We start from the raw sequence: 24,481 nt of genomic DNA, 5'->3' as shown, positions 1-24,481 counted from the left end.
ATCGCCTGCACCACCCCAGCTTGGCAGCGCCGGCATTAAAAGCGCAGTTATCTCCCTGCAGACACCGCAAGGATAGAAGATAATTGCGGAGGAGTTAATTGTCATTAACCCCTCTGCCCTCGCTGAAGGAAACGCCCTTTTGCTGCCCCGTCCAAGGTCCAAGCGTGCCGGGGCACAGCCGACCCGGACGCACGGCACCTCTCCATGCTCAGCCACCCAGCACCGCGAAGAGCCTGTCCGCAGGGCTGGGGCTGCGGTGGGGTCTGCGGCATTTGGGGGAGCCAGGGGATCCAGCCCAAGGAGCGCAGAGGTGCTCAGTGGAGGGCTCTGCACCCATGGGCACAGCCTGGGGCACGGCCCCTTCCCTGCATGTCCCTCTGCGCACCTCTCGCCCCGCTCCCTGCTCCCCTCCCATTCCCAGACCCCCTCCTGTTTCTCATTAGCTGATGAGCTCCTGGGTAATGAGTTCTGCGGCCCCGCTGGGCAGTCACTTCCCACTTCCCTCCGTGTTTAGACAAGTGCTGAAGCGCGGCTGTGCCACGGCAGCGCTGGGCGTGGGGTCAGAGCCCCCCCATGGGGCAGCGCCCACGACCCCTCCCTGGGGGAGCTGGGGTCACCCCCCCAGCCCGTGCTGATGGAGCGCAGCGGGGCAGCCGTGGTGAGGGCACAGGGATGGAGCTCGGCCAGGGCTGGGGGCCAGGAGCCTCCACCAGGAAGGGGGCACAGGGGACTGCCAGACACACCAGCCTGGCTGGGCACCCGCCTAGCTGAGCACCCCTGCGTCCTCCTGCCCCTCACGGCAGTCATTCGGGGGTGGAAGCGCACCCAGGACACGCAGACCTCAGAGCTGGGAGCTGTGCAGAGGGGCAGGGGCAGCACCGGGGTTGTCCTGCGGTAGAAGTTCAAGTCCCTGCTGCCCCTTGCAGCACAGCTGGCCAGGCAGAGCTGACACACGGGGCGGTGCGGGCGCTGGCAGGGCTGGTCGGCACGTTAGCATCTCTCACGACCGTGTGAATTGGTCCCTGCACACTTCCCAGCACCGGGCAGTGCCAATTAAGGGCCAGAGGAGTCAGAACTGACACCTCCACAAATGGGTCTGGCTTTCCCAGGCTCCTGGTCCGGCCCCAGCCTGCACTCTGTAGGTTTTGACACCTCCGGGTGGCCACAAAGGTGTCACTTCGCACCCCGGACCCACATAAAGCCGGGGCTGCCGGGGTGCCCCCAGACACGGGCGACAGAGAGGACCCCAGCCATGGCCGGGTCCCCGGCCCCACTCCTGCCCCAGGGCCTGCAGCCCCCGGCGGGACGTGCCCTGCTCCGGCACCGCCTCGGCGGCCTCGCCACCGCCGCCTCCCCAGCCCTGTCTGCGGAGCCCCCCAGCGCGTCCCCGTGCCCCCTGCGGGGCCAGAGACCGTGCAGCGGGGCCGAGCTGGGGCGGTGGGGGGGCCGTGTGGGCAGGAAGGGTGCCGGGGGTCCCGGGGGCCCACGGCAGAGCGCCAGCGAGCGGGAGAAGCTGCGGATGAGGCGGCTGGCGCAGGCGCTGCACCGGCTGCGGCACTACCTGCCGCCCGCGCTGGCGCCCGCCGGGCAGAGCCTCACCAAGATCGAGACCCTGCGCCTCGCCATCCGCTACATCGCCCACCTCTCGGCCCTGCTGGGGCTCAGCGAGGAGGCGCTGGCCCGGCGGCGGGGGGCGGCCCCCCGGCACTGCCCCCTCTGCCCCCAGGGCCTGGGCTGCTGCCAGCCCCCGCGCCCTCGGCCGCCCCCCCCGGCACCGGCCCCGCAGGACGCTTCGCCCCCCGGCACGGGGGTCTGGGGGTCACCCCCCGTGATGGAGACCCCCCTGGCGCTGCAGGAGGCTCCCGACATGGGGACGGGGGCCTGGGGGTCACCCTCCTATGGCCCGGTGTTGGAGACCCCCCTTCAGCTGCACGGGACCCCTGGCTCAGTCTCAGGGTCCTGGTCATCACCGCTGTGCAGCCTCGGAGCAGTGACCCCGCTGGAGCCACCCTGGAGCTGTGCAGCAGCCACAGGCACCGGGACAGTCCCCTCCTGCTGCTTGGAACCCTCAGCCCCTGCCCAGCCTCCCAGGGCAGAATCGACGGCCACAGAGGTCCCTGCCCCCCCCCCACTTGGCTCCCAGGTACGTATGACTCCCTCCCCACCCGCAGGCTGAGCACCAGCACAGCCCTGCTCCCGCACCACGCCACACGGGGCCAGCAGGCTGGCAGCAGAGCCCAGGATGGGGTGGGGTGGGGTGGGGATGGGATGGGTTGGGATGGGACAGGACGGGACGGGATGGGATGAGGCTCCTGCAGAGTGCAGGCAGAGGTGCACCAGCAATGGTACGTGTGCCATGACTGGGTAGACTGCATGGGGTGACTGATTTAGGGGGTGGGGGGCAGAAAGAAGTAGAGCCCACTGGAGAGGCAGTCCGGGACGCATGGCACAGGGCATGGGCATGGGGCACAGTGGTGTCGCACGCAGCTCCCCTGACAGCTCTTTCTGCACAGCTCGGCAGCCCAGCCCCAGACTTGCTCCTCTCCTCCGACACTCCTGGAGCCCCCATCCTGACTGGCTGCGCCCCAGCACGGTGCTGGGGGTGGTGGAGCTGATCCGGTGCCCACGGCTGGCGAGGAAGCGCGGGGGGGACATGGCGCAGCGGTGCCACAGAGCGCCGTGGGGTGCTTGGGAAGGGCTCCTCATTAAAGCTGCTGTTTCTCATTAAAGCTGCTCTGCACCACGGTGCCTTGCCTCGTTACTGTGGGGATCCCACGTGCTGTGCCCCAGCATGGGAAGGAGCTTGGGGCACCCCAGGGTGGGCTGTGGAGGGGCAAAGCTCAGCCATCGCCCTCCCCACACACACTCATGCCCAGTCCCAGCCCTCCCCAGAGATGCCCTGGGGTGACGGAGGGGCCCCCCACCCCGGGCTTCCCCAGCCCACCGTCTCCCCCAGCCCCGCTGCCCCCTGTGAGGGCAGTGCCCCCCTGCCCACCACTTCCCACCTCTTCTCTGTGCCTAAGACCCAAGGGAGGGTTTGGGGCTGAGGCTCGCAGGCTGCTGTGTCTGTGCTGCTCCCCCCGGGAGCGCAGCAGGAGAGCTCACACACAGCCGTCAGACGGAGGGGCCGGGCGCTGGCGTCGCAAAGCCCCCAGAGCCACTTAGCACCGGGCTCCTAATGCCCAGGGGCTCTGCCCCCCCACTCCCTCACGCTCTGCAGGGTCCCGGACGTTTCCTGCCTCACCCCCCCTCAGCCCCCCGGGCCAGCCCGTGCCCCCCACGCCCCGCTGCCACAGCCTCTGCCAAAGCTCCCGTGCATCCCTTTATTTACAAGAGCTAAGGCTTGGCACAAGCGCCCGCCCTCACCCGTCCCTGCCCATCATTCAGGTGCTGGGCGCTGCTGGGGCCCATTCCCATCATGAGCAGCAGAGGACGCGGACGGGCTGGCCCCGGGGGCGTGGGCAGAAGCGCTTTGGGGTGGCCGCAGGAGGGGGCCGGAGTGGGCGAGTGTCCAGTGTGGCTGCCGAGAGCAGCGGGTGCAGGAGCGCCGTGCCGAGCCCCCACGCCTGTCCCATGGCAGGAAGGTGTGCGGGGCCAGGTGTGGCTATCTGGAGTTTTCCGTGAACCAGGCCAGCACAGACTCTTTGTTCTCATTCACCCAGTTGATGTTGGTCCTTGTCCTCTCCAGCGCCTGCTCCAGGGCGCGAGTACCCGACCCGAAGCCGACGTCCTGGTTGTCTGCCTTGAACTGCTCCAGCTGCAGGGGGACAGAGGGGCTGGAACTGGTGCAGGGACCCCCGCAGCGAGTGCTCCCCCCCCCGATGGGGCCAGGCAGCTCAGGGCAGGGCAGCAGCTGCCCGGACCCCCAGCCACACGAGGGGCAGGGGCAGCCGTCCCCTCCCTGGGGCTGCCGGCAACGGGCGGGCTGCAAGGTGCGGCAGGATGGAGAGGGACCCAGCCGTGGGGAGCCTGGGTGCCAGCCGCCCACGCCCACAGACCCTGCCAGGGCCCAGCCTCACCTGCTGCAGCTCAAACTCCGTGGAGAACCGCTGGGTCACGGATAGGATCAGACGGGAGAAGGAGAAGGAGCCGCCCCCGTACCTGGGAGAGCAGAGAGGGACGGCTCAGCCGGGGGCTGCCGGCTGCACAAGCAGGGGGAAGGGACGGAGCCCCCACCCCCGGGGGCACAGGCAGCCCACCGATGCTCCCAGCTCCTCTGCCCCCCCCGGCCCCCATGTGGTGCTCACTGGCCAAAAAGAAGCTTCCAGTTGCTGCGGATGAAGTCCCAGGCCAGGGGCTGCCCCACCACGTTGCTGGCGATGCTGTTGATGGTGGAGGTGGCATCCTGCTTGCGGATCTTGGTGGGGTCGATGGTGTACTGCAGGTACCTGGGGGGGGGGAGCCGCCGGGTGAGGGGCTGTGCAAGCAGGGCCCTGGCCCTCGCCCTGGCCTCTGCACCCACCGCTGGAGGATCCAGGTCTCAGTGCTGCAGGCGAGAGCCGTGCGGATCTTGTCGGCCTCGGACACGATGGTGGCCTCGCGGAACCTGTCCCACATGAAGTCCCAGGCCTCCTGACCGCCCGTGGCCACCGCGCTGCAGTAGATGGCGGAGCGCAGGTTCGGGGTGATGCTGCAGGGGAAAGAGCCGTCTCAGACGGGGAGCCCTCGCCATGCCCAGCCCAGCCGTGGGGGCACCCCAGGGACTCACGGGTTGTTGGTGGAGTTATTCTGCCACTCCTTGAAGAGACTGGTGGCCAGCTCCTGGCACTCAGGGACGCCGTAGGAGCAGGCTGTGCTGATGGCAATGATCTCATTGTACCTGGAAGGAGAGGAGCCCATGGGGCTGGGGACGGGCACGTGGAAGCCAGACACCAACCAGCCAGTGCCAGGCCACGGGCAGGACCCTGCGCCTCCTCCCTGCACACGCTGGGGGTGAGCACCCTGGTGCGCCTGGGGAGATCCCAGGGGCCTGGCCAGGCAGCGGAGCCGTGTGACACTCACTGGTCCATCAGGCCATCGGGGATCTTGGTCCAGTTGCCGGTGACGTTCTTGTAGTATTCGAAGAGGGGCTTCACCTGCTTCTGGATGTATTTCTGCAGGGCAGGCGGGAGGTCAGTGCGGGGCAGCACCAGCAGCATCCCGCACCCCAGCCCCGGGTGCAGACCCAGCCCTCAGTCCCCGTCCCGCAGCGCGGGGTCTGCCCTGCGCCCCCCCTGGCAGGCGGCACAGCTCACCTTCATCACCCCGAACACCTCGCTGCGGTCGAACATCAGCTGGAAGTACTGCAGGTTGTTGAGCGCCGCCTGCCAGGGCATGTACGCCGTCTCCTGCCCCAGGAACTGCGTGGTGTTCAAGGCCAGCGTCACGTCGATGTACTTGGCCCTGCAGCAGGGACAGGGCAGCGTGAAGATCCCCAGCCCTGCGCCACGCGGCCCCGCTGCCCGTGCCTCTCATCCCTGCCCTGCCGTGCCGCTCACCTGGCCAGGTTAAAAGCATCGTCGATGATCTGCGCCCGGTTGATCACAGGGATGACCTAGGGGAGAACAGAGCCGGTGTTGCCGGGTAGCCCTGGAACGGGGTGCGTGGAGTGGGCGCCCACCCCCGGCCCATGGCCCAGACAGTGCCGTGTACCAGGTGGTCACTGGAGAGCTGCAGGAGGAGCTGGTCCCAGTTCTCCTGGTTGTAGTTGACGCGGAAATAGCCGCTGACGTTGAGGTTCAGCAGGAGCCAGTTGGAGCCGTCCACCTTGAAGCTGGAGTTGGTGTCTGGAGGGGGAGAGGAGGGAGGTCAGCTCTCCCCTGTGACCTGGGGAGGCCCCGAAACCCACCAGGGCAGGGGAGGTGGCAGCAAGATCCCCACAGCCAGACCCCACCAGCACCGTACCTGAGACGTCCACCAGCCAGTACCTGCTGCCGCTCGTTGTGGATGTCATCCAGGTGATGGGGACAATCCAGGTGTAGCTGTGCCAGGGAGCAGGAAGACAGCGGGAAATTTCTCACCCTCTGCACCCCCCGGTCCCTCTGTGCCCCCCAGCACTATTGCCGCAGCCCCACTCACTTGAACTCGGAGGGTCTCTCCACCTTGGAGGTGGGGTCCAGAAGGAAGTGGCTCTGCTGGATGCTGCCACTGAGCGTGTTGACAGTCACCACAGGGAAGCCCATCTGCAGAGTCCAGCGGTCCATGATGGTGCTGATATTGCCGGGCAACAAGACGTTGTTCTTATCGACAGCCTGCGGGGAAAAGTTGGCGGTGGGTCCCTGCTGCCACGGGGTCTGGCCCCACACAGGGGCTGGTGGCATGGGGCTCAGCAGGTGCTGCTTCCCTTGCCGAGGGCACAGCAGCTGCGTGCCCAGCACCCCATCCTGCCCAGCCCCGGCAGGGAAGGGGCTGGGGGAGTTTGAGGCGGCAGCTGAGAGCAGCCCACCTCCCTCATACCTGTTGCAAGTGCTCCCACAGGTCTGTGTAGACGGTGTTTCCATAGGAGTAGGTGTGGAGGTAGGACTGCGGGAGAGCACCAGGAGAGACTTGTGGGCAGGGGCAGATGCCGGGTGGAGGCGCCCAGGGAGGCACCAGCTTCCATGAGGCTGCCTGCCAAGCCGCCCACCCCGCACAGGGGCCCGGTGTCCAGCCGGCACCGGCAGATCCTCACCTGCAGCCCCTCCTTGAACACGTCCTCGGTGAGGAAGTCGGAGAGCATCCGCAGCACCGACGCTCCCTGCAGACACGGTGCGTGAGAGCCGGGCGCGCAGCCCTGTGCCTCCTCGCAGCCACTGCCCCGAGCCCCCCCGCTCCCAGCCCCCTGCACCCAGGGCTCGCGCGTGTGCTGAGCACCCACCTTGCTGTAGGCGATGGTGTCGAAGACCTCGCTGATCTGGGCCGGGGTGTTGATCTCATCCTCGCGGAAGGAGAGCGGGTGGGATGTGGTCAGGGCGTCGGTCGCCATCACCGTGTAGACTTCGTTCAGCACCATCAGGTCTTTCTGCAGGGGTCAGCGCCAGCGCCCACATCAGCCCTGCTCAGCCCCAGCAGCCCTCTTGCAGCAGGGCAGTCCCTGGGGCGCTGGGCAGCAAGAGGTGCCCGTGCCTGAGCCCCACGCCCCATATCCGTGTCCCACGCCCGTGCCCGCTGGCCCCAGCACTCACAATGTTCCAGGTGGGCTCTGCTGAGTCGGCACCCAGGTATTCCACGTAGGAGGCAAAGCCCTCGTTCAGCCACAGGTCGTTCCACCACCGCAGCGTCACCAGGTTCCCAAACCACTGCCGGGGAGCAGAGCACTGTGTTGGCCGGGCACCGCCGGCAGTGGGGGCGGACAGGGGGACCGGCGGGTACCTGGTGAGCCAGTTCATGGGCGATGACGGTCACCACCCGCTCCTTGTTGCTAATGGAGGAGTAGGCGTCGTCAAAGAGCAGCGAGTTCTCCCGGTAGGTCACCAGCCCCCAGTTCTCCATTGCGCCCGCGTTGAAGTCGGGGAGGCCGACCTGGTCTGGGGGATGGAGAGGTGCTGTCAGCGCGCTGCTCCAGCAGCACCGGCCACCTGCCCCGCAGCCAGCAGCAGGACCCGGCCGCCCGCACACTGCTGCAGCCCCGCCAGCCTGGTCCCAATGCCCCGGCTGCCCCAGCACCCACCGGACTTGGGCAGCGGGTACGGCGTGTTGTAGTGCTGCTCGAAGAAGCTGAGGATAGGCCCAGTCACCTGGAGCGCGTAGGCACCCTGGTTCTCCTTAATGGCTTCGGGGCGGCCCCAGATGCGGATCTGAGAGGAGAGACGGTGCCGGGCTCAGGCGCTGCCCGGGCTCTGCCCTGGGTGCAGGGTGTCCGTGCCCAGCTTACCAGCACTTTCCCCGAGTCGTTGTACACATAGTCAAACTGGCTGACGATGAAGGCCAGCAGGTAGGTGGACATTTTAGGAGTGGTCAAGAATTTAGTGACGTTCCAGCTCTCGCCTTCTATCTGCACCTGCTGGGTGCCTGCGAGGAGCAGAGGGACGCGTGTCAGCCCACCCGCCTGCCCGCCCCGGCACCAGGCTCCCCCTGCCCCACTCACTCTCGGTGGGCATGTTGGAAATCGCCTTGTGGTCGGAGGGGTGGATCAGCGTGACTGTGAAGTTGGCTTTCATGGCCGGCTCATCAAAGCAGGGGAAGGCTTTCCGCGCATCGGGTGCCTGCATCTGTGTGGTGGCCACAACCCTGCGAGAAAATCCTGTCAGCACCGCAGCGCCTGGGGTCTCTGGCCCCTCTGCACCCTGCAGGGAGATGGGGTCCCTCCGCTCACCCCACACCCTGCCCGCTCAGGGTGGCGTGCAGAAGCACCCTGCGCCCATGGTGCATGCAGGCATGGGCTCCCCAGCACCCACAGCCACCCCCCTGCCATGCCCCCCACCTACTTGGTGACATTTCCTTCCACGTATTCGCTGCGGTAGAAGCCCGCCAGGTCGTCAGCCAGCTCCCCCGTGAAGATGCTGAAGAGCCTGTAGCTCTGGCCCTTCTGCAGTGGGGCGGCCAACTGCACCACCAGGTACTGGGTGGTGGTCTCCAGCCAGGTCTGGGTGATGGCGGGTGCGTTAGAGCCGTTCACCGCCTGCAGCGAGGTGTGGAAATTCCCCTGCAGGGTGTAGTTCAGCTTGTTGCTGTGGATGATGATGAGGTCGGTGGCTTCCTCGCAGAGAAAGGTCACGCTGCTGTTGCCCTTGAAGATGTACATGTTGTTGTTATCGGGCTTCAGGAATGGCTGCAGGGTCACCTCGTAGAGCTCAGGCTTCAGCGTTGTTGGCAGCCGCCACCGGTTCCAGGGGTTGTTGGGGGCAGCGGTGGTGTTAGGAGCCAAGGAGGTGATGGTGGCAGTGGTGGTGGTGGTGTCACCGCCAGAGCCTGATGTCTTGTTCTTCTCCTGGGCGTACACCACCGACAGCGCGATGATGGTGGCCACAGCCCCCAGGGCCAGCACGATGCCCGCGATGCCCACGGCCTTGCTGATGAAGAACCCGGCCGCCATGGCGGGGCTGCAGGAGCTGTGCTCACAGAGGAAGCTTTGCCCAGCTGGCACAGCTTTTAGCCTCTCGCTCCCCCGGGGTTTATTAGTCCAAGTTAATGGGTGAAGGATTAAACAACCATGAGGCTCGGGGTGGTGACAAGCCCCTGGGATGAGCTTTCTGCCCGCCCACCTCCCAGCCCTGCAGGAGCGCTAATCCCAAGTGCTGCTGCAGCTGGGGCGAAACGGGGAGCTCAGGATTGCATCAGCAGGGATGGGCAGCACGGGAGGGGGCACAGCTGCAGGCCAGGACTCCTGGCGTCCCTCCCGGGCACTGGCCTGGCCCTGCAAAAGGAGGACAGAGCTGGGTCACAGCCGGTGGCCACGTCCCCGCCTTGCCACAGGGCAGGGAGCCCCAGTACCAAGCCCAGGCCCTTGCTCAGCATCGCACCGTTCACCCTCAAGTGGCAGGGTCTGCAAGCACAGAGGGGTGGGAGCCGGCATCGGCCCCCCGGCACGGGCACAGCCAGCTGGGGCTCCCCACACCGGCAGGGAGAAGCAGGAGGGCGCAGCGCTGCAGACTGGGGGTCCGCAGTGGTGCGGGACTGGAAGCCCAGGACCGTGCTCAGGAGGAACCCGCCCTGCCTACAGCCCTCTCAAAGTCCAGGTTTGCATTAACTGGTGTGCACTGGGAGTTCAAACTCCAGCACCATGAACCCAGCAGAGGTTGGCACGTGCCCACTGCGGCCGGCTGCAAGGCGCCCAGCATCCTGCGTGCTCTGTGAGCTGGGGGTCCCAACACAGCACACAGCTGGGGGTCCTGGGGGCTCAGCCTCCCCTGCACTCCCCAGCAGGGGCCCTGGCTGGGAGCCAAGCAAAGGCGCCAGGGCTGGACGTGCTGGTGCATGGGGCAGGGGCACACACTTCTCCTGTGCACTGTCCCCCAGGCTCTGCCCTCACAGGGGAGAGCAGCCCCAGGCCCCCAGGCCGTACCCCACTGCCTTCTGCCAGAGGTTTCTGTGGGCACAGCAGAAAGCAAAGGAGTAAAGTCCCCATGTGGGGTGGGGTGGGGAGAGGAAACGCTGTGCTTCTCACGCTGGGAACAGAAACTTCCCAGGGTCTGACTCCTCCAGCGGTGTTGACCTGGGCTGGTTCTGCTGGCAGCAGGCACAACGGGGCAAGGGGCAGACTGGGGAAGAGGGTGAGAGGTGTCCTTGGGGAACTGCGCCCTGTCCCCATCAGCACCCAGATGCACCCAGCATCGCTGCAGCTGGCAGAGCAGCCCTGGGAGGCTGCAGCGTCCCCGGCCATTCCCTGCCCCGCACAGCCCCACTGGCCCCGCAGTCTGGGCAGCCTCCACTGCCTGTAGCACAGCCAGGCCCCTGACCTTGCTTTGGGAACTGGGTTTGGGAGACAACATACCCCAAGCCATGGCTGGGATGGCACCCTGGAGACCGGGGGGGGGCCCCGCACACCTACCGCTGTTCTGTGCCCTTGCAGAGCCGGCTCCCCCACGCAGACCCCAGCGCCCAACCCCACGTACTTCTCACCCACCGACAGCAGCCCCCCCGACACACCGCTCCCAGCCCGGCACGGCCGCCTGCACCGCCCCACACCACCCCCTGCTCCATCTCCCCCACCCCAGCACACACAGGCTCGCAGCCCCCAGCCTCCCCGCAGAGCCCCCACCTCCACAGGGGTCCCCGCAGACAGCGCACGCCCTCGTCCCGTGCCCGGAGTCCCACCGGCGGGCACCGGCGTCGGGTGCTCCCTGCCCACCACCTCCAGCCCCACGGTGCACACGCAGCTCCCTGCTCCCCGTAGCTCTCCTGAGCCGCACGCTCACTCCATAACCCCTCACACCCCCGGAGCCCCTCCATCACATATGTGCTCCGCAGCCCCCACGCACATGAGCGCCACAGCCCCGAGCACGCCGCCAGACCCCGTCCCACACGCCACGGTCCCGCTGTTGCCCCTGCGTGTGCACAGCCCCTCGTTCCCCAGCACAGCCCACAGATGCCCCAGGCAGGCCCCCAGCCCCAGGAGCAGTGGCTGCGGGGTCTGCCCAGCACCCACCTTCCTGCGCTCAGCCGTGGGGTGCAGCAGGCGCCGGGGCTCCCGCCTGCCCCGTTGCCATCGAGGCGCCCAGCGCTCGGCTCTCTGCTCCGCTAGTTCAGGCGCCAGTAGGAAGGAAAGTTTCCTCCTCATTCTCCAAGGGAAGTAACCTGAACCATTCCTCGGCACCTTAACCCCTGGGCTGCTGGCCGCCCCTACCCGGAGGGCTGGGGGGCCACGGCATGGTGCAGGGGGGCTGCGGCACAGAGCCCAGCCGGGGAGCCAGGGCTGTCCGGCACAGCACCGGCACGGGGACAGGGCGAGGCACCGCTGTCTGGGGAAGGCGCTGCCGGGCCTGGGCAGACCGAGGCCCCCCAGGGCAGACGGGGATGCCACCAAGCTGCAGGCCCCACCTCGGCCACCACTGCCCCATCAGGAAGGCACTGCTTGGAGGAGGCTGCCCACCAGCGGTGCACAGCCTGGGCACCCCAGTACCCCGCTGCCAGGGACAAAACGCCCCTGTCTGCCCAGCCCCCAGAGCCCCCAGCACCCTGCCGAGTGTCCCCTCCCTCACACCGGCCTTTGCCAGCACACTCGTCCCTGGGGGTAACAAGGAAGGGGACAAGCCACCAGGGGACAAGCCACCACCTGCCAGCAGCGACAGCCTGGCTGTGCACCCCTCGGCACGCAGTGCACCTGGGCACCCCGGGAACATCGTCCCTGCAGGATGGGGGCAGAAGTCTCACCCTGTCCGTGGCAGGGAGAGGTTAAACACTCCTGTCGAGGGTGTGCAGGTGCCTGCGGAAGGGCTGGGCACGTGCCAGGCTCCATCCTGCTGCCCCCCATCGCACTGCCAGGGAGGGAGGCCAGGGCAGGGGGACGTGCTCCCAACAGCAAGCCCCGGCTGAGTTCAGGGGAACCCAGAAACTCGTCAGTGCCAAAGCCTGGCCGGGGACGGGCCGGCCCCCAGCAGCCTCCCAGGGCCAAGGGGCTGGGGGCCAGCCCCGGCTCTCGCCTCGCACTGTGCAGCAGCCCTGCCCCAGGCAGCGGGAGCGAGGTCTCTCCTCTCGCAGGGCCACCCCTGCCCCAACCCAGCCGGGGCTGTCCCCACGCTGCTGGGCTCAGGGCTGCAGCCCTCCTGGGAGGGGGCCGGGGGCTTGGCCCACCCCGTTCTCCCTGCCCAGCCCTGCACGCAGGAGGGACAAGGGAGCAGCCGGACTCACCCAGCCGCAGCACCCTCCACGGCCCTCGGCGTCGTGCAGCCCCACGGGGCTGATGCTCTGGTGGGACACAGGAAAGGGTGGCGAGGGCGGAGCTGTTACCGGAGGTGCCCGAACGTCTCATCGTCACGTGTGGCCAGGCACGCGCTGCTGACCACCACAGCACCGGGCTGGGGCGCGGGCACGGCCCAGTGCAGCCGGGGCTGCCTGCCCGTCGCCCCCTTCCCCCCCGTACCCGGGCTGCCTGGAGCACGGCGGCACCACGCTGAGCCCCTCGCTGCCCTGTCCCAGCCCGCAACACGTCCCACCCTGACACGTCCCGCCGCACCGCTCGTGGCTGCAGCAGCTGCTGGGAGGAGAAGGAGGAGGAGGAGGGCTGGCAGCAGTGAAGAAACGGCTGCCCAGCTCGGTGACCTCGCGAGCTGCTGGGGCGTACGCTGGCCAGCTGGGGAAGGGTTAAGTCGCAGAGAGGGGAGACAGCAGGAAAATTCCTTCCAAGCAGAGTCACCGTTTCCCTGCCAGGGGAAGTGGAGGCAGAGCCCGCAGGAGCGCAGCTGGCCCAGGGCAGGCAGGAGGGAAACAGGACAGGAAGGGGCCCCCGCGCCAGCCCGGATCTTGGTGGCTGGTGGGCCGGGGGGGAGCCGGGGGCACGGGGTACCGCCGAGCAGAGATGTGGCTGCCACCTTCCCTTCCTCGCCAGCACCCAGCCACAGCTGCGGGGTTTGGGGATGGGGATGCTCCGCGGCACAGAAGGCAGGGAGGCCGGCAGGAGGGCAGCGGGCAGGGCACGGGCTGGGGGCCCAGCTGCCCAAGGCCCCGAGCAGGGGACGCCGCTGTCCCGGCCCCACGGCGTGGCCATCCCACACCCCCACCTGCTGCGGGGACGCAGCACTCCAGCGGGCAGCACCCCAGGCCCCCATCACGCCGCCAGCAGCCTCTGCCAGCCAGGAGCCCCCCGGGCAGAGCTGCACGGAGCCCCCGGCCCCGCATCCCTGTCCAGCCAGGCCAGCAGCACCCACCAGACACGGGTTCTCACAGTGGTTTATTAGGAGGAAGGACATGCTCTCAGCGCACGCGTGCACGTGTCCTGGGCGCGGCAGGGGCATGCGGACAGGTTCCACCCGGCCCCCCACAGCGTTCGGCAGGGGCCCCGGAGGCAGCGTGCAGCTCCCCAACGCCCTCCCCTCCCGACGCCGTGCCCCTGCCCAGCGGGTGCCTCCGTGCTGCCCCGACCAGGCCACTTGGGGCCTGATCCCACTGAGCTGGCCCAGAGTGGGCACGGAGCCACCAGGCACGGCACGGAGCCATCCAGCCCAGGGAGGGCAGAGAAGCAGGACAACCTACGGCTCCTCCTGGAGCCATCAGCTACAGGGGTGCTTTGGCAAGGAACGATCCCAAGAAGCGCTCGGAGCGGCAGGACTCGGCTCTGCCCAGCACAGAGCGAGGAGAGGCTGCACATCCACCGTGGAGGGGGGACACGGAAGAAGAGCCACCCTTGTTGGGTGACCAGAGGGCACGGCTCAGCTCAGTGCCCAGGGTGACAGACACCGCTCTGCTCTTGTTGGGCCCCAACGCTGCTCTCTGCGCTCTGCCAGCCCCGGGCAGGCACGGGGAGCCCAGCAGACACCGGCTCCCCCCTGCCAGAGCGAGCCCAGGCCGTGGTCCCTCCTCGCCTTGGGCCTCTCACATGAACTGGGACAGGCTGGGCACTTTGATGTTGATGTCTCCGATGTTGATGTTGCGAGGGATCTCTGGCAGGTTGATGTTCTTCACGGCCGAGACGGCACGGGACGGAGCGGCCGAGAGGCCTCCCTGCAGGCAAGAGGGGAGCGGTGAGCGCTCAGCCCCGCTGCCCCCGCAGCGCAGCACACCCAGCCCAGCACACGCAGCCCAACGCCTGCAGCACGGCGCACGCAGCACACGCAGCACACGCAGCCCAACGCCCGCAGCCCTGCCCCGAGCCTGCCGGGAAGGGCTCACGCCCAAGCTGCAGCCCCCCCCGAGGCTCGGACGCCGCTGACAGCAGGCTATCTGCGGAGGCAGGGGCCGCGCGGCTTCTCACTTCCTGCTATCACCTCACGGCCACGTCTTCACAATGACAGTGCAAACAGGGGCCATAAACTTTTCACTGCCTCACGTTATTAACCTTGACAGGAGCGGTGATAGCCGTGCTCGGGCTGCTCCCTGCGCTCCCAAACACGGAGCACAGCTCGGGAAGCGGTGCCCGAGCCCTCTCCCCGGGGACGTGCACAGGCAGAGGCTGGGTTCACTGGGGGCACCCCACTCGCGCCAGCCCCTCTCGCCCCACAGAGGCAGCCCCCGCACGCCGCCCACCCACATCGCGGCCTGGAGGACACCAGCCCCTTGCACGGGCACACGTTTTGCCCTCCTGCCACCCCACGCCGACACCTGAGCACATCTCCCCGCGCCCCCAAAGCCCCGGGCTGTCCCTGCCGCAGGCCCCACCAGAGAGCTGCGGCATCGCTACTCACCTCCGCCTTCTCCAGCTTGCTCTGGGCCTCTACCTGCGCCACGATCTCGTTCATGTTGGTCTCCAGGACCATGCCGCCTATCACCACCTCCTGCAGGATGTAGTGAACCTGGAACACAAGAGCAGGCTGCGAACCCAGCCCGTGACTGTGCCAGAGGGGCACAGGGGCAGGCTGGCGTGGAAGCCACGCTGGGGACGACATCGACCTGAGGCAAACCCAGCTCCTTCCTCCTCTCAGCCAGAAAGCACGGGCCTGACAGCCCCGTACACAGAGCTCCGAGGGCAAGAGGGCAGCCCCGTCCTCACAAAGGGGCAGCCTCATCCACTGACAGGCGCCCAGGGCCTCCCCGCAGCCTCCAAGCACACCGCTCCTTCCCAGGACCAGGTCCTTCTACACAGAAAGCCAGGCCAGAGGCAGAGCCCAGCTTCATTGCTTTCTCTTAGAAAAGATGGGGCTGTGGCACGCACACACAAGGCACAAAACTGTTAAGAGAGTCCCCTTCCTTCCCCTGGGTCACCCAGGCCCAAGGACAAGACGAAGCAGTCCCCGAGCTGTGAGCTGCTGCCTCCCGCCAGCCCCAGGACGCCAGCAATGCCCCACAAACACAGCCCTGGACAGGGCCCATCTTGGTTTGCAACCCGAGAAAAAGAAGAAAAAAGGGCCGCAGGTGGGCTGGGACGTGCTGTGCTGCTGCAACACACCTTCGGTTACACCAACCCGCACAGCACCAGCTTTCCTGCTAAGTCAGCAGCTTCCAGCACCATCCAGCACAGATAACGAGTTTATGGCTCTCTGGTTACTTCCGCAAAATATGCTATTCCTGGAAGATGGTTAAGTTATTACATTGTTTTATGGCTGCACGAGGGCTGATTGCACTTGCGAATATTGTGCGACAAACACTGCCAGAGCAATGCACTGAAAAACAAAACAGTACTGAGAACCCTTCCCCGAGGAGGGGAGAATCCAGCGTTGTGCGAGCCACGGGCCCGGTGCCCCCACAGCCCCTCTGCCGGCTCTGTTGGATCCGACAGCGCCAGGAGCAGCACGGCGAGGGGACCAGGCTGGCAGCAGCACGGTGAGGGCCCGGCACAGCCCAGCCTGCCCGGGACACCCCGGCAGCCCAGCTGCCTCCGTGCACCCCCCTCAGCACCGTCCCGGTTTGTGCCCACCCCCTGCACACACCGACCCCCATGGCGCTGGCAGCTCCCCGCAACCCGAGAGCATCTGGGATGCAGGAAATGTTGTTCCTTCAAGATCTGGCTTCAGTCCAAATTGGAACAAAACCAGCAGGGCAGAAATCCCAACAACCTTTTGTTTTCCAAACTGAACACAGGGCTTCCTGAACAAACCGCGTCCCCCCCGGGAGCTCGCAGCTGCTGGGCGCTGCTCACATTCTCCTCTGATGCACGAGGCGCAGGGGCTGGGCAGTGAGACCACCCCATCCCGCAGCCTCCTCGGGGCCTCCCCACGACTTCTGTGCCCGCAGCCTCCCCTTGTGCAGGGCCGGGGGCCACGAACACAGCTCCAACGGCCCGGACCCCGCGCTGCTGCCCCGGGGCATCCGCACCCCAATCCCAGCCAGAACCCGCTGCATTCAGCACGTTCTCAGCCAAAGTCTCCGCTCAGCAAACCAGCGTTTTCCAGTTGGTGTCAGCCTAATTCCTCACCCCTTCTAGTCAGGGACTCACAAAATTTGTGCTGGATTTGTGCAGCGTGGTGCCCGGCCGCTCCTGCGCAGCCCCTGCCAGGGCAAAGCCCCGGCAGCGGGGGGAACCCGGCCGCACGCAGCCCTGCCCGTGCGTGCGAGGGGCAGCGGGGAGAGCAGCGGGCACGGCCGTGGGCCCCACGTCCCAGCGCTGCGCCGCCACCAGCACTTGGACAGCAGGTGCCCGACCTCCCAGAAACAAACAAATGCCAAACACAGAAAGACAGCAGGGCCAAACAGGAGGGCAGGCCGATAGCGGCCAAGGACCAAAGTCAAGGCTGGGAAACAAAGGGAGCACAGCACCGGATATAAACAGGCCAAACATGCGAGCCTGGGGAAAGCTGAGCCCAGGACTGTCCCTATCAGAAACCCTCCCTGACTTCTCTCTCCTTTGAACTCTCAGCTTGGCAAAAGGGTTCGGAGGAAGGGCAGTTCGTGCTACTGCTAAGCGCATGAGCAACGGGGCAACCTCTTCTGCCTGCAGGTTGCTGATTCAGTGTAAAGCTGCCAGGTCTCAGCCATGCCACAAAACAAGTCAATGAAAGTGCACCCTACCCAAGATGTGGCCTTAGATTTCAGAGGCTGTCATCACTTCTTCCCTGAATTCCTCTTACAATCTTCCTTACTATCCCTCTTCTTTTGCTTGCTTTGATAAGAGCACTTTTGCTGACAAAATAATCAACCTTGTAACATCTCTAAAAGTTTACAGCCAGTCAAATAAAAAAGTCAAAGTCTTACTTAACCAGTTGCTAGAACATTCAGCTGCTTTAGGTCACCTAAGAACATTTGCTAGTTCTGTTTCTCTGCCAGACAGTTCCTAAGTTAGAATCACCAACAGGAAGGGAACATTTTACAGCCTTATCGATTTTTCACTCCTTTTTTTTTGTTGGCATGTTTTGTCTTCAAGAAAGTAGGAACAGCCTTATCAACAGCAGCACAAGTCCAGCACACGTCAACTAACCCTCCTTCCCCTAAGGACAGACCCTGCTATCTGCAGCTCCATCTAGGAGACGATCAAAGAGAAGACATTTCCGCCCAGAGGCTCTGTCCAGCTAAAGAGGAAACATTAGAGGTTGTGGCTCAAATGAAAGTTTACCAAACACTTTGTATTCCAAATACTTCCATTGTTTCTCCTTTTTTTTCCCCTGCAACTCCCCCGAAACATTAACGAGGCCCCAGATGGCGTCCTGCAGCACAGCAGACAAGGCGAAACGCCCGCACACAGCCAGAGCCGCGCGCAGCTCCGCCAGCGCCGGTCCCTGTGGAAGGTGAGGAGCAAAGCCGCAGCACGGAGCCTGCTGCCCAGGGGCAGCCCCCAGGAGCAGCCCTCAGGCACAAAGCCCTGGCACGCTGCAGCAGAGCACGCGGCCCCAGCAGGGTTTCACTCCGGGCACAGCAGCCCCGAGCTCGCGGCAGCCCCTGCACAGCCCCCGGGCCTGGAGCCAGGCCCTGCACTCGGGGCCGCGGGCACTGCAGCGGGCAGGGCTGCGGAGCAGCGAGGGGCTGGCAAGGGACGCGCTGGTGGAGCAGGCAGAAGCCAGGAACCCACCTTGTCCATGTGGAAGATGAGGTCCAGCTCGCAGACGTTCTCAAAGCACTTGTCCAGCGTCTCCACAAACACCTGAGGGGGGAGGAAAGGGAAGGTCAGCGCAGAGCAGGACCCACAAAGAGCTACGGCCCTGACCAGAATGCATCAGATCGCTCTTGGCAGCCTAACCAGGGCCAAGGCCTGGCAATCCCACCCGCCCCCAACAATCCCACCCGCCCCCAACAATCCCACCCGCCCAGCCCAAGGCTCCCCAGGAGCCGTGCCCCAGGAAAGCCGAAGCACCAGGGACAGTTGGGGGACAGGGGTGGCACAGAGCAGGCTGGGCAGACCTGCGTGGGGTGCAGCCAGACAAGGAAAACGCCTTTTACATGGGCACTGCCTGATGGTGCTGGGACAACAAAAGGCAGTCTTCCCCCGAAGAGATTTTTGTACCCGGCTGCTATTGTCTTCTGCTGTTCCTGGTACTGCCCCTGGCACCCAGAACATCCAGGTGCAGGGATCTGACCCAGGGCCAAGCTCAAAGGGCCTGGCACAAGGACAACTGCACCGAAATGCAGAACTTGGCCTTTCTGGGGGAGAAACCCAGGTGTTGGTGCCTGGATCCACTGCAGCCACGGGCACCAGCTGGGACAAGGGCTGGTCACCGTGCCCGGGGCAGGCCTGCAGCCGGCTGGAACTGCCTGAAAGGGGCTGAGCTCTGGGAACTGCGCAGTCACAACAGCTGATCCGGGCATGGCACGCATCCTCCCACAGCCTGCTGTGCCAGCACTCTCAGTGTGCCTCTGCTGGATTTAGCAAAGGTCACTTTGGAAGTCTACGCAGGTTTTGAACACGATTTAAAAAAAGGAATAATACGTTCATTGAGGTGCACTTCCCCGGTGTTTCCCCACAGGCGAGTTCCAAGCCGTGTGTCAGCCAACACGTGCAGCACCTGGCTGCGTTCACAGAGCAGCTTCTGTCACTTCCATGCACAGACGTGTTTCAGACGTGTAAGTGCCACGGGGATGCTGAGGAGGCCGGGCCGGCCAGCAGGGACCGCACACGGGGGAAGGCACCCCCCTCCGGGCCCAGCAGAGTGCTGGTGCTGCTACAGAGTCACAGGCCGAGGGCACAGACACCCGGTGCTGGTGTCACTGCGCTGGCACCGGGCTCCCTGTGGACCTGGGCATAGCTGTCCTGCCAGCACCAGCACCCCAACTCAGGGTCCAGGGGTGTCCCCAGCACTGCCACAGCTGCATCCCGTGCGGGCACAGCACTGCCCTGGGACGCAGCCTTTGTGCACAGCATCCAGCCCCATCACGCCTGCAGCACCCAGCCCAGGAGGAAGGGTCTGGGCACGACTCATGGCAGGGAACACCATCCCACGCTGTCCCCACTGCTGGCAGCACCCGCTGCCCATCACAGCACCTCCAGCTGCTCCGGGCGAGGGTCTCTGCCCAGGCACCCGGGGGCTGAGCAGCCGCACCCGCGCTCACGGCGGCCACCCCCTGGCAGCGGGGTCCCCCCGCAGACGGACCTGGATGAGGTCCAGGATGCCCAGCTCGCTCTCGGAGGAGTCCACGCAGAACACGAAGTACAGCGTGGCGTAGTGCCGGTAGATCAGCTTGTAGTCGGCGCCGCCGAACAGGCTGCGGAGACACGGGCAAGGGGCTGCAGGTGCGGGGCCGGGGCTGAGCCCCCCAGGGCCGCCCCCTCGCCACGGGGCAAGCGGTTACCTGCCGCACTCGAGGAAGTTGCAGATGTGCTCATCCCGCTTGAGCACCAGGTGGAAGGTCTCCCGGATGAGCTGCTGCTGGACCTCCTCCGCCTGCGGGGAGCCGAGGGCAGGCGGCCATGGAACGGCGGCCCGGGGAGAGGCGGAGCGCCCGCGCTGCTCGGGGCCGGCGGGGCCGGGAGGGCCGGGAGGGCACGGAGCCCGGAGCTCGGAGCCCGGAGCTCGGAGCCCGGAGCCCCGCCGCCGCCCGGACCCCCCGCGGGCCCGGGCCCTGCCGTGGGGCTGCGCACCCAGCGCTCCCCGCCCGCCCCCGCCGCCCCGGGCCCCCAGCCCCAGCCGAGCCCCGCTGCCCCCCGCCCCCGGCCCCGCACCAGGTGCTGGTAGAAGCGGACGAGCCGCGGCTTGCCGTGGTTGTTGAACACCAGGACGGCGTTGATCATCCCGGCGGCTGCCCCGGGACGCGCCGGAAGCAGAACGGGGCCGGCGGCGGCCGCGGCCCCCCCGCAGGAAGCCCCCGGAAACGCGGCGGCGGGGCGGCTCCGGGCCCGGCGGTCAGAGCCCCGGGGTCCCCGCGCCCCCGCCCCGGGGGGGCTCAGCGGGAACCCGCGGACCCCCCCGCGGCACGGGCCGCGAGCGCAGCCGCTCCCCCTGGCCGCGAGCTGGGCCCCTGCGGCCGGCCCAGGGCTGGCGCGGCGCGGCCCGGCACGGTCCCACACGGCCCGGCACGAGCCGGTCCGGTACGGCCCGGTACGGCCCGGTACGGCCGCGGGCCCCGCAGCTGCTCCCGTCCGCGCCGCCGGGGGGCGCCACCGCCACGGGGCTGCGGCGACCGGGCGGGGCGGGGGCGCCTGGGCGGGGCCGTGCGGCTGGCCACGCCCTTCGGGGGGGGGGGGCGTGGGCGGGGCCCCGGCTCGCCCCGCCCCCCGCTACCGCGCGGTACCGGCACCCAGGTGCGCGGGAAGGCGGCCGCCGGCTGCGACCCCCCCGTGCTGAGCGACTTTGAGACCGGTGAAGGAACACGGCCCGTCGGGTCACGGGGAGGAACCAGCCCCCGGCAGTGCCAGCTGCCCGAGCGCCTTCCCCACCAGAAAATCAGAGGGAGACAAAGGGCACGGGGCCGGGATTAACAGACAGGGATGGCACGGCGGTCACGGCTGGAGGGACATCAAGGGCTGCGAGAAGGATTCAGTGCACTGTGCGATGGAAGAAAGAGGGAACGTAAAGATCATTGCTTGGTGGGAGAAGGGGAATAAAATAACCTTGGGTACAGAGAAGCCATCTTTGCTACAGCCTTCATACAAAAACCTCGTTTGTGACCAGGATTTAACGCTGCTGATTTGAAGAGGGGCAAGATGGCAAAGATCCAGGAGAAAGGACACCAGGCTCTGCAGGAGGGTCCACCTGCACCCATGGGTGCAGACCTGCCCCAGCACTGTGCCTGTCACCAGGGTGACACCAGAGTGAAACACCGAAACCGCGGCATGCATGCCCCATAGGGCATGGTGGTGAAAGGAACAACCCATGCCCATTTCACCAGAGAAAACCACATCAATGGCCACTGGCTTGTAATGGCTTCAAACTAAAAGAGAGGAGATTTACATTAGATATAGGGAAGAAATTCTTCAGTCAGAGGGCGGTGAGGCACAGGCACAGGCTGCCCAGAGGAGCTGTGGGGGCCCCATCCCTGACAGTGCCCAAGGCCAGACTGGATGGCGCTGGGGGCAGCCTGGGCTGGGGGCAGGGGGCCCTACCCATGGCAGGGGGGTGGAATTAGATATTTTTTTAGGTCCTTTCCAACCCAAACCATTCTGTGATTCCACGATTCTAACACCTTCCTACAAGGATCACATCGGTGAGTGTTGATTGGCTGAGGCTGCTATCGGCAGCCTCACGGGTGGGAGGATACGCGCTGTGATTGGTTGAGGCACAGAGGCTGCCGCAAGCACCGTGTCTGTGAGCTTGGACTGGCTGGTGCGTCAAATGTGATGCAAGGATCATGGCCCTGAATTGTGACTGCCTGAACCTGCAACACTGCTGAAGAATCAGGTCTGCAAGACACCGCTGGCTGAGGCTGTGAGGCTGCTGCAAGGATCATGTCCACCGGTCTTGATTGGCTGAGGCTTCAAGGCTGCTGAAGAATCGTGTCTGCAGATTTTGAGTGGCTGGGGCTGTGAGGCTGCTGTAAGGATCACGTTCGCACGTTCTGATGGGTTGATGCGGTGGCGGTGCTGTAAGTACCATGTCCATAAGGTGCCATGGTCTGAGGCTGTGAAGAAGCTGCAAAAATCATGTCCACCAGTTCTGACGGCTGCGGCTGTGAGCCTGCTGAAGAACCGTGTCTGTGCTTTTTGACTGGCTGAGCCTGCCAGGCTGCCACAAGCTTCATGTCCACAGGTGTTGGTTGGCCGAGGCTACCAGGCTGCTGCAAGGATCGTGAGCGTGTATTGTGATGATCTGAGGTTAGCATCTTCCTACAAGGATCATATCCGCGGCTTCTGATTGGATGAGGCTGCTATTCCCTACACACGTTGTGTCCTTGAGTTACGATGGGCTGAGGCTGCAGGCCTGCTGAACAACCATACCCACACTTTTTCATCGGCTCGGGCTTTGAGACCGCTCCAGGGATCATGTCTACACAGTTTGGTTGATGTGGAGAGTCTGCTGCAAGCACCATGTCTGCAAGACTACGTTGTCTGAGCATGAGGAGCTGCCGCAGGAATCATGTCCTCAAGTTGTGATTGGCTGAGGCTGCAAGGCTACAGCGAGCATCCGGACTGCAAGTGTTGATTGGCTGAACCTGCAAGGCAGATGACAAGTCGCGTGTGCACATTCGGATTGGCTGAGGCTGTGAGGCTGCTGACAGGATCACGGCTGTGCGTTGTGATTGGCTGAGGCTGCTATCCTCCTTACACAGTTCAAGTCCCTGAGTTCTGATTGGCTGGGGCTGCAAGCCTGCTGAGGAATGTAGCCGTACTTTTTTATTGGCTTAGGTCGCAAGGCCACTGCGTGGATTGTGTCTGCAGATTTTGGTTGGTTGATGCGGGGAGGTCTCTGTAAGCACCATGTCTGCAAGTTTTGACTGACTGAGGCTGTGAAGGTGCTGCAAGCATCATGTCCACTGCTTTTGAACGGATGAAGCTGCTAGGCTGCTGCAAGGATCGTATCTGGGAGTTTTGATCAGCTGAGGCTGTGAGCCTGCAGAAGAATTGTGTCCGCACTTTTCAATTGTCTGAGCCTGTGAGGCTGCTGCAAGCATCATGTGCACCAATTCTTACTGACTGATGCAGTGAACCTGAAACAAGAATCATATCCATGAGTTTTGATTGGCTGAGCTTCCGAGGCTGCTGAAGAATCATGCCCACAAAACACCATGGGCTGAGGCTGTAAGGCTGCTGCAAGGATCATGTCCGCTCGTTGTGATTGGCTGAGGCTGTGAGCCTGCAGAAGAATCACGTTCACGCTTTTTCATTGGCTGAGGCTTCAAGGCTGCTGGAGAATCCCATCTGCACGTTGTGGTCGGCACAGAATGTCAGGCTGCGGCAAGGATCGTGTCTGCACGTTCTGATTGGTTGAGGCTGCAAGCCTGCTGAAGAGCCGAGTTCGTGCTGTTTGATTGGCTGAGCCTGCCGGGCTGCCGCGAGCATCATGTCCGCAAGCTGTGATTGGCTGAGGCTGCTCTCCTCACCCCCTGGTCATGCCCCCGAGTTCTGATTGGCTGAGCCTGAGAGGCTGCTGAAGAATTGTGTCTGCGGATTTGGATTGGCTGAGGCTGCAAGGGCACTGCAAGCAGCGTGTCCACGCGTTGTGGTTACCTGGGGCTGTGGGTCTGCTGACATCATCGTTTTGTTCGAGACGCCATTATCTGAGGCTGCGGAGGTGCTGCAAGCATCATGTCTGCGGGTTTTGATTGGCTGAGGCTGGGAGGGTTGTGGCTGCTTTCTTCCTCCAGGGGCCATGGCCTTGAGCCGTGGCTGGCTGAGGTGTGAGCCCGCTGGAGAGCCATGTCGACACGTTTGGACTGGCTGAGCCTGGGAGCAAGGCAAGGCTCACGTCTGCACAAGGTGATTGGCTGAGGCTGCTCAGCCACCCCAGGCATTGTGGCAGCCAGCTGTGATTGGCTGACAGCACGAGCCTCCTGTGAGCTTCGTGTCCGCATGCTTTGACTGGCTGTGGCTGCGAGGCTGCCACACGGATAATGGCTGCTAGTTTTGATTGGCTGAGGCTTCTGGGCTGCCCGAAGGATCGTGTCTGCATGTTTTGATTGGCTGAGGCTGCAAAGCTAGTGCAAAGGTCACATCTGCCCGATTTGATTGGCTAAGATGGGCAGGTTGCTGCAAGGATCACAACCGCAAGATTTGATTGGCTGATGCAGAGAGGCTGATACGGGATCATATCCGCACGTTTTGATTGGCTGTGGCTACGGGCCTGATGACGAATCATATCTGCGCGTTTTGATTGGCTGAGGCTGCGAGGCTCCTGCCTGCGGTTTGCCATTGGCTGAGGCATCGCCGCCGTGCGCTGGGGTGCCAAGGCCAGAGTGCTATGTCCGAGGGACAGCAGGAGTGCCCCCCGCCAGCAGAGCCCAGCAGCTGCCCCTCATGAGGTCAGAGCCAGCTCCAGACAGCTCCAAAGGGGACCCGCTCCTGGCTAGACCTCAGCCAACGAGCGATGCTGCTTGGGCCTCTGTGAGAGTGTGGTTAAGACATGGAGGAGAAGAAAATACCACACAAGAGCAGCTGGGAGGCAGAAGCGAGAAACAATCCCGCAGACATGAAGGT

At 65.2% G+C, this 24,481-nt stretch overlaps 4 protein-coding genes across 6 annotated transcripts in view; 2 read left to right on the top strand and 2 right to left on the bottom strand.

The window, feature by feature from the left end:
* Window positions 1–1,090: 1,090 nt before the first annotated feature.
* On the top strand, window positions 1,091–3,661 carry LOC310904950 (uncharacterized protein; the record flags this gene model as incomplete). Its single annotated transcript, XM_083850355.1, has 2 exons — window positions 1,091–2,143; window positions 2,514–3,661. 2 exons carry the CDS (start codon window positions 1,091–1,093, stop codon window positions 2,613–2,615), a joined length of 1,155 nt encoding a protein of 384 aa, XP_083706481.1. The 3' UTR covers window positions 2,616–3,661.
* ANPEP (alanyl aminopeptidase, membrane) lies at window positions 3,310–12,578 on the bottom strand. Of its 2 annotated transcripts, none has more exons than XM_083850341.1 (21): window positions 12,247–12,578; window positions 8,385–9,313; window positions 8,045–8,187; window positions 7,832–7,968; window positions 7,628–7,754; window positions 7,330–7,484; window positions 7,143–7,256; window positions 6,836–6,979; window positions 6,650–6,715; window positions 6,436–6,501; window positions 6,058–6,230; window positions 5,884–5,960; window positions 5,632–5,765; window positions 5,478–5,533; window positions 5,235–5,382; window positions 5,002–5,093; window positions 4,709–4,819; window positions 4,463–4,630; window positions 4,248–4,388; window positions 4,020–4,101; window positions 3,310–3,757 (listed from the first exon to the last, which is right to left on the bottom strand). In XM_083850341.1, exons 2-21 carry the CDS (start codon window positions 8,990–8,992, stop codon window positions 3,605–3,607), a joined length of 2,895 nt encoding a protein of 964 aa, XP_083706467.1. In that variant the 5' UTR covers window positions 8,993–9,313; window positions 12,247–12,578; the 3' UTR covers window positions 3,310–3,604. The 2 variants fall into 2 exon arrangements, with proteins under 2 accessions (XP_083706467.1, XP_083706466.1); XM_083850340.1 differs by having other exon boundaries at window positions 11,045–12,568.
* Window positions 12,579–13,266: 688 nt separating this feature from the next.
* LOC310904955 (AP-3 complex subunit sigma-2) lies at window positions 13,267–20,491 on the bottom strand. 2 transcript variants are annotated; one of them, XM_083850369.1, is made up of 6 exons: window positions 20,075–20,491; window positions 19,705–19,796; window positions 19,506–19,617; window positions 17,990–18,061; window positions 14,737–14,843; window positions 13,267–14,059 (listed from the first exon to the last, which is right to left on the bottom strand). In XM_083850369.1, exons 1-6 carry the CDS (start codon window positions 20,141–20,143, stop codon window positions 13,927–13,929), a joined length of 585 nt encoding a protein of 194 aa, XP_083706495.1. In that variant the 5' UTR covers window positions 20,144–20,491; the 3' UTR covers window positions 13,267–13,926. The 2 variants fall into 2 exon arrangements, with proteins under 2 accessions (XP_083706495.1, XP_083706496.1); XM_083850370.1 differs by having other exon boundaries at window positions 13,267–14,055; window positions 14,736–14,843; window positions 20,075–20,485.
* Window positions 20,492–22,618: 2,127 nt separating this feature from the next.
* Window positions 22,619–24,481, top strand: part of ZNF710 (zinc finger protein 710) — a 31,623-nt gene continuing 29,760 nt past the window's right edge. Inside the window, exon 1 of the mRNA XM_083850311.1 lies at window positions 22,619–24,479. The gene's annotated coding sequence lies outside the window, so the exon portion shown is untranslated. The remainder of the gene's footprint in view (window positions 24,480–24,481) is intronic.

The sequence above is a fragment of the Anser anser genome (assembly GCF_964211835.1).
Source record: "Anser anser genome assembly, chromosome: 10".
NCBI lineage: Eukaryota > Metazoa > Chordata > Aves > Anseriformes > Anatidae > Anser > Anser anser.
The sequence above is the reverse complement of the archived record's forward strand: the minus strand, read 5'-3'. Positions and strand labels throughout refer to the sequence as shown.

Bases quoted from the DNA above. Each gene is read 5' to 3' on its own strand.
- ANPEP (XM_083850341.1), bottom strand. From the start codon at position 8,992: ATGGCGGCCGGGTTCTTCATCAGCAAGGCCGTGGGCATCGCGGGCATC. The intron at 5,534-5,631 runs GTACACGGCACT...GTTCTCCCCTAG, and splicing joins AGCTCTCCAGTGACCACCTG to GTCATCCCTGTGATCAACCG. The intron at 5,094-5,234 runs GTGAGCTGTGCC...CCTGCCCTGCAG, and splicing joins AGGTGTTCGGGGTGATGAAG to AAATACATCCAGAAGCAGGT.
- LOC310904955 (XM_083850369.1), bottom strand. From the start codon at position 20,143: ATGATCAACGCCGTCCTGGTGTTCAACAACCACGGCAAGCCGCGGCTC. The intron at 18,062-19,505 runs GTCCGTCTGCGG...CTCCCCCCTCAG, and splicing joins GCATCCTGGACCTCATCCAG to GTGTTTGTGGAGACGCTGGA. The intron at 14,844-17,989 runs GTGGGTTCCTGG...CTTGTGTTCCAG, and splicing joins TCATCTTCCACATGGACAAG to GTTCACTACATCCTGCAGGA.